This window comes from Lonchura striata, chromosome 24, assembly GCF_046129695.1.
Source record: "Lonchura striata isolate bLonStr1 chromosome 24, bLonStr1.mat, whole genome shotgun sequence".
NCBI lineage: Eukaryota > Metazoa > Chordata > Aves > Passeriformes > Estrildidae > Lonchura > Lonchura striata.
In genome coordinates this window covers 8,488,138-8,495,842 of record NC_134626.1, presented here as the reverse complement: position 1 = coordinate 8,495,842, position 7,705 = coordinate 8,488,138, and the positions used below count along the sequence as shown (strand labels likewise).

Genomic DNA, 7,705 nt, shown 5'->3' with positions numbered 1-7,705 from the left:
CCAGGGAACAGAGGGGTATCTTTCCTTAAAGCAATACCTTTCTGGGATTTATTTTCATGAAACCTGGCTGGAAGTAGGGAAAAAAACCCTTCCCTGGCTGACTGCTGCAGTACCTTTGCATTTAGCAGTCAGCTGGCCTGGAAGCAGCCACAGAAATGTCTCAGTACAGGTGCTTGTGCTTTAATGGGGTCGGATAGGCAAGGGAGTATCCCTTATCAGGGCTGTGTGCAGGAGATGCTGCTGGCCATCACACACAGGAATCCATGGCATACATCTTGCTGGTGGCTGTCCGGGTGGCTGTTTGGCCCCAGGGGTGGGGATGCCTCTGGGGCTGACAGCAGCTGCTGGGGGCTACCAGGAAAGAGTTGGGAGTTGTGGTCACGGCCAGCAGTTGCAGGGTGACTTGGGACTGCCACACCATGGGGGCACGGCAGGAGAAAATAACTTGGGCAGCCAGCAGGGTTAACTTCTATCCCATAGGACCAGGCATAAGGATTGGAGATGACGTCTGGGGAGGCATCACCTGCCCAATGTCACTGACTGGGGGGGCTGTATTTCAACCAGCACATCCCTGCACCCACAGTCTCAGGCTTTGGCTGATGACAGGGATTCAAGTCCAGCACAGCCACTGCTCTGAGTAAACATTAGCACACCTCCACCAGGACCTGGAGGCCCACTGATGTGGATGGATCCCTGCACCCTCTTCATGCCCTTACAGGGTTTATGGAGCCCCTCAGCCATGTTCTGCCTTGTGTAGCCTTCCCAGACAAGGGGCACAAGCTGGGCACAGAGGGGTCCCCCTTGGTTAGGCTGGACCCAGCAAGAAACTTCTGTGCCCCCTGAGCTGGTCCTTCACCCCTTATCCCTGCAGGTCAAAAAGCTACTTAAGATAGGATGGGGTGGAATGAGACGGACTGACCTGTGCAGGCATAGAGACAGCAGGTCAGCAGGACAGATGCCACAAAGCATCCCATGGAGCCAGCCATTCCCAGCCAGCATGACCACCCAAAGTCATAGTGGACTCCCAGGAATATATTGTGTGACACCAGCATGACCCTCTCCATGTAGACATCCACTGCATACCACACGGAGCCTACGAGCCCCAGGATGCCTAGGAGGAATGGGGCTTGTTAAAAAAAAACATACAACACCCAAGCCCCACTGAGGAGGTGCCGCTAGCTCCTGGCATGCTCCCCAGCTCCCTGTGGGACATGAGGTCTGTCTGCTCCAAAGCTCTCCCAGCCACGCACTCCCAGCGCAGAGTATGACTCCAGCTCCATAGCACATCTTCAGTTTAACACAAGGATCTTCCTTGAGGAACGTGATGCAGTCGAGCCCAAGGACCAATGTAGCCAAAGCCAGGCCAGCCAGGAGGTCTGCCATGATCATCAGGGTCCGTGTCACCACAATCTTCACTGGGCAGGGAAGTTAAAACAATCAGAAACAGGAATGAGGAATTATCAGAGGAACAGGTGTCTCCACTCCAGATTTCTGCCCATGTCCTTTTTGAGTCACCCAGCTCACCAGTGGCCATCACATTGGAACCCACCAATCCCCATCCCTGCCATGAGCCAAAGGAAGGTGCTCAACAAGCTTATCAGAAACTTAATAAGGACCCATGATTAGACCAGCTCAAGAAACCAAACAACTCAAGGTATACCCATCAGCGCCTAGTATGTGGTCACCTGCTCAAGCCATTCTTGAGCAGAAGACACTGCTGTCCACACTGGTTTTTCCTCCAAGTTGTGTAGCAGGTGTTTTGAATAGCAAATATCAATATACCAGTGAAAAACTAGAGCTGGCATGGATCATATCACCAACTGTGATGGGACTGTACCCTGCAAAGCTTCCTTCTCCACAGAGCAAGGTGGCAGCCCCCCTTAGTCCATACCAACTACTTTCCTTCTCCATTGCCTGAATCTGTGTTTTTCCATGTCATGACCCAACAGAAAAGTTCTCCCTACAGGGCCTGATGTGCCCTGTGCAGGCCAGAAGAAATGTCCCTACCCTGATGTGACTCTCCCTGAGCTTTGGCATGAGTCCTTGGCCAGTGGGAATGGTCTTTGCTCTGCCTGCAGCATAGTGGGTAGTAAATCCTAGGCTCTGTATGCTGGAACATGCTTGTTGTGAGGTGGCACAGCTTCATAGCCTCTATTCTGCCTGATGTCCCCATGGCAGGTCTGGCTGCCAAGTTTCTGCCAAGACCAGGCTATTGGGGCAGGAGAACAAGAGCATGGGTGTGGCTGACTGACAAAGGGCAGCTTGGTGCAATGACAATCACTTTCCCTCTTCCCTTTCAAGAAGACTGAGCTGTGAATTTAATAAATGCCTCCAGGCCAGGTCAGCTCACCTGGGTGGTCAGCCAGAATTGAGTCATATTGGTCGCAGGTCCTGACCCCATCCTGCATGTTGGTGACACACTCTCTCCAAAGGCCCCGGCATTTGTGACTTACCTGGAAGCAGGAGAAAGGCACTAATGGAAAAAGCACTAGGGTTTTCCCAGCTTCTCATGGATCTCCCAGCTCAGCAGGGCAGATTTCAATTTCCCACCACTACACCTGGACATGTCCTGGTGACTCCCTGCACATACCTGCTCTCTGTTTTCTCCTGCTCCATCCCTCTATAATTTTCTAATCCTTCAACACAAGAAGCAGTGGGTTTGTCCCACCATGTCCCTTTTCCAAGCCAGCGGAGACATGGTGCAACCTCATGGATGGCAGGGCACTCACCTTGCTCTCAGCTGCTCACCTTGAGGATGATGGTTGCTTTGTGCACCTTAAAGGTGCACTTTGCTCACCTTCCAGGTGATTCCTCTGCTCACCTCCAAGCTGTCATCAGCATTGACCATCCAGCAGTCCGTGCATGTAGCCAGGAGTAAGAAGAGTGTTGAGAGAAGAGCGAGACCAAATGCTGTCACCTGCAGGGCTGCACTCATGGGGTGACCTGCAAGGGCAGAGAGATGTTCACCAACTCTGCTCTGGCTACTTCCAGACACCCAGTCTTACAAGGACAAAGTGCCACCAAGGCCAGGCATTCTCTGGATACCTAGGAGTCATCTTGGTCCTGTCTCACAGTGCTCACTTGCTGCCAAAATGCTCTAATATCCTCAACCAAGGTTAGGTCATCAGGTTTACATTTAGAGAGAGCTTTTAGACACACAGTAATTTTGTGGTGGATACATTCCCACATTGGTTCCCTCTCTTCTAAATAGAAGATGCCAACCATCAGTACTTGCCCTTTGGCAATCAAGAGCTGTTGGAAACCACTGTCAATTAACTGCTACTACGAAAACCTGTGACCTAAGCATGTCTCCAGAGAACCTCTAAAGATCTCCATCCCTGCCATATGACTTGGTGGGTACATCCTCTCCCTTTTCTTGCTTTTGTTTTTCACTCCAAGAAAAACTATGAGGTGTTGAACATCCAGGTTGGAGCACAAGCAAGTGTCCCATGGAGGTATCCTAATCTTAAGCACAAGCCCAAAGACATAGCTCCCATTCCAAGGGGGACAAAGGATGCTTGGGGCATGATGTTGGTGCCCTGAGGAGCTGCCAAGGCTTTCCACACAGGAGAAGGGATAGCACTACTTGTTTTCCATTCTAGATGGATTTTTCCCATTCCTAGATAAAGGGACTCTGCAGAGAGGGGAGTTGTGCCCAAGGTTTGAGCAGGGGACATTGTGTCTGCAAACCCTGGGCAGGAATCCTACTTTGTCATGTTTTGCAACCCAAAATGACAAATATTTTACTGTCTGAAGTTGCAACCACTGCAATAGCCCTTTGGACAGGGGTTCATGCAAATGTGTTAATTAGCAAGACCAGATAAGTTTCTATACTACACGAGTTAATTACCATGAGATGATAACTCATCATCACCAGGTTTAATACCTCCAGCCACAGGCTGCCCACCCTGGCATGGCATAGGCTCCCTGTGGGGCAAAGGTGGGAAGAAGGGTTGTGGTCCCCATACCCAATGTGCCCCCACATCTACCCCCACATCCCCTCTTGGGATGTTACTGGTAGTAGAGACATTACTCTCCCATCATCTCTGAGCACTTCTATCAGCTTCACTCCAAGTGAGCAATCTCTTAGACCCCAATTTACAATAAGTTTTTTAAAATTCCCCAGGCTCCCTTCTGAGCTAATTCCCCGGAGCCTTATTTGTTTCTGCTAGACCCTAGCTGTTTTGGAGCCTTTGAAGAAAATCTGTTCAGACACTTCAGCTATATAAGCAAGAAAAAAAAAGGAATAGAAACAAATTCTTAATGCTGGGAAAAATCAGCTCTAAAACTTGTTGATAATCAAAGATGTTCATGGGGAGCATTACCTTTACTGCAGGCTGATCCTTGTTGCAGAGGGGTGATGAGAGAATGTCTTTGTTGCTGATGATTTGGGATAAGGGATGTAGATCTGGAAGGCTTTTAAGTGCAGATGGAGTTGGATCCTGACTTACCTAATGGAGTCATGGATACACAGTACCAGCTGGAGCTTGTGCTGGGCTATTTAAGGTTTGTCCAAGGCAGGTCAGCTGGATTTTGTGCTCTGAAACATGATGGACATCCCTGCAGTTAGAGCAGTCATAGGCTAGGAACAGAGCCTCCCCAAAAATGTCACATGAGGAAACCATTGGAAACCTGCTGGGAACTCTCCCCAGGTGGGGGAACTATGTGTCCTGGACAAATAACCCGTTTTTTAATTAGACCTTTCAATTACTGCCTAAGAATGAGTGGCCTAAGACACTGGAACGGCCTAAGATCCAGGAGTGGTACCAGAGTTCAGAGGGTTGGAAGGGGCCAAAGAAAGGAGCTGGAATGCCAGGGTGATAATGAGCCTCTTTGGCTGGCAATTAATTCCTTTCTTTTTTTCTCATTAAGCAGAAAACAAGTGAAAACTACTGCAGTGGTGATGGCTCAGGTAACATGTCTGGTCAGCCCCCAAGGTGGTGCCCGTGAACCTGGGTAGCAGCACCCCAGCTGTCTGGCACTTGGAGCTGCCCTAAAAGCTTCAGGTTTGTTCTCTAATCCCCTACTGTTTGGGGATTACACAGGATCTGTGTTACAGCATCCTCTGAGCATCTGCACCTCATGGCTCTGCCACTGCTCATCCTTATCTCTCATTTCCATTTGTAGGTCATAGTTGAGGTGCACTTGTGTTTTTTAGGGTGGGTTTGGTTTTTGTTTGTTTTTTTTTTTTTTTTTTTTGTTTTGTTTTTTTTTTTTTTTTTTTCCTGTAGATAATCCTCTGCAGCATTTCGCAATAGGCATTTTGGCAAAACACCAATCTTGGCAAATCCTTCAACCCTGTAGAGATGCCCAGGTGTCTGATGTGAGACGTTCCTGGGGCTTTGAGTTATTCTATTTTCCCAGAATTCTGGCACATGGCAAATCTAATGCTTTGGAATGTAGCAATGAATCAAGGCTCAGAATGTTCAGAAGGGTTTGTGAACCTTCATTTTCCAGCCTTTACAGTTCAAGAATTTATGGTTCTTGGACATCTGTGACACATGAAATACTGTGTGACCCAAAGTGATACAAAACTATATCTCCATGGTCTTGGCAACACCTATAAAATAGGTGTATTTATATTTTCTGTTCTGTCTAAACACTAAATTTATGATATATCAAACAAATCTGCCTTGTTAATCCCCATCTGAAACTTTTTTGGGGGTAAAAAGAGGCAGGTAGAGGAGCAGAACTAGGAGTAGTCTGTCACAGCACAGGTAGTCTGTAGCTAAACAAGGTAAATCTGGCCATAACAAATCCAATTCAACTGACCTGGCTCATTCTAGAAAAAAGGTAACAAAGACCTCAGCCAACCCTGTTCAAGCATAGATGCAGATATACCACTGGCCAGAGAGCTGGGAGGAGAGAGGTCCCATCATCAGCTAAGCTGGAAGATTACAACACCTTATAATGTTAATTATAACATTATATATATATATATATATATAATGGGCAGCCATATTAAGCTCAACGCTCTTTGCTGATGACTCTCCGTTTTGTGTCCTGTGTCTCTCTCCAGCCCACAACTCCACACAACAGTAGTCAAATGATTAAGCTCCTTTCCCAGGTTAATGACAGTGAAAATCAGATCTTGGATTCTGTGAGGTTTGTCAAAACCATGTGTTAAAAAAGTTCTGACAAGACCCAAACCTTGAACTTCAGCAAATATTTTATTAAAAAGAACCTGCTGTGGCTGGAAGGGAAAAAAAGAAAAATGTTTTCTGAGATGGGATCATCTCACAGAACTAGAGAGGACTCAGGAGATGCTGTAGGGACAGAACACTGAATAAGAATTATTAAAACCACCACTAAATTCAAACAGCCATGGCTCAGATGTGTGAGAAGAGCCTTCTGCATGCCTATGTGTGGGAGTCATTTTCCCTTTTCCCTTATTTCTGCCTATTTAAAAAATGAATGTTGTTTCACAGTGTTTTGGCTGAAAGCAAGAGGTATGACCCAAAATCTCAATAGTGCTCATGAAACTGGTGTCTTTGTTTGAAGGACTGGAGTTTACTAGGGAAGGCAGGAGCCTACCTTGGAATGGAGAATGTAAACCCCCTCCTCCCGAATTATTATGATTTTGAACTTAAGGGGCTCTCAGGCAAAGATATGAAGATGCAGATAAGAGTTCTTTACTAGAATGTATAACAAGGCAAAGAAACAATAACTATGACATTAACAACAGAACCAGGGACCCAGTAAAAGCCTTTTTTGGCTGCTGGCACTTTCCCCTTTGGTGCAGTTATCGTCACAGCTGGTAGCAAATGAGAAAAAAAAAAACCCGGGGTGGTGGACTAGATGTATTAGAAGTTCCACAGCGGTAGCTGAAACTCAGGGATGGTGCCAGCTACAGCACGGAGAAACCCAGAGCCGTAGTGAAAACAGCGGGGATGGGGCAGGGACGGCCCGGCTCCGAGCTTTGCAGGGAGAGGCGAAGTTCAGCATTCTCAGGGCACACGACCAGCTGGGGGTCCATCCCTCAGAGCTGAACTCTGGCGGTGCCGGTGAATTCTCCTTGCAGTATGCGACAGCCTGGCCGTCCTCTTCCGATGCCGAAGAGCAAGAGCGCCCAGCTGCCTCCAACCCTGTCTTTTTACCTGACACCCCCCCCGCCCCGCCCATTCCCGCGGTATCTCTGTCCCTCGGAGAGAAACTCTCCGAGAAAAAAAAGGTATAGCCAGATGGTCCATTCTTCTCCCGTCTTCAGACACAGTCTTTTGTCTTTCTTAAGTACCCATAAGTATCCAGTAGTAAATTTCCTAGCATCGTATGGGGAAAAAAATTCTGTAAGAAACCCAATACCCAACAACTGGTTTAATGACCAAAAGATGTTCGTCGGAGGGGGGAAACTGTTTCAACCTGCCTGTGCTGTGAACAAAGGTAGATCTCCCTCTTGGATGTGCTTCCAGCCTACATGTCCATCCCCAGGGAGTGTTCAGGTGACTATTGTGACTTAGGTCACAGCAACCACCCAGGACAGCAAATCCCTGGGTTTGAGGTGGGACGGGATGTATTTCTGGACCAGGTGCAGGGGCAAGACAAGGATCCTAAGACGACACAGCAGCCATGCAAAAACCTGGATGGAAAACATGATCTCTGAAGAAAAACATTCATAGCAGGGGTCATGTCCCTGCATAGGGGAGTAGAAATCAGCTTAAATTAGTAAATACCCAATTAGGCACAAGTCAGCTCTGAATTCATGGAA

At 47.8% G+C, this 7,705-nt stretch overlaps 1 protein-coding gene across 1 annotated transcript; it reads right to left on the bottom strand.

The window, feature by feature from the left end:
* Positions 1 to 859: 859 nt before the first annotated feature.
* On the bottom strand, positions 860 to 4,485 carry LOC144247448 (claudin-16-like). Its single transcript, XM_077788236.1, has 5 exons — positions 4,452 to 4,485; positions 2,822 to 2,943; positions 2,351 to 2,453; positions 1,251 to 1,415; positions 860 to 1,111 (listed from the first exon to the last, which is right to left on the bottom strand). The coding sequence occupies exons 1-5, from the start codon at positions 4,462 to 4,464 to the stop codon at positions 885 to 887; spliced, it is 630 nt and encodes a 209-aa protein (XP_077644362.1). The 5' UTR covers positions 4,465 to 4,485; the 3' UTR covers positions 860 to 884.
* Between the last annotated feature and the right edge of the window lie 3,220 nt (positions 4,486 to 7,705).

Excerpts from the sequence above, each read along its gene's own strand:
- LOC144247448 (XM_077788236.1), bottom strand. Across the intron at positions 2,454-2,821 it reads ATGCTGATGACAGCTTGGAG|GTAAGTCACAAATGCCGGGG; the intron begins GTGAGCAGAGGA and ends TCCTGCTTCCAG. Across the intron at positions 1,112-1,250 it reads AGTCATACTCTGCGCTGGGA|GCATCCTGGGGCTCGTAGGC; the intron begins GTGCGTGGCTGG and ends CATTCCTCCTAG.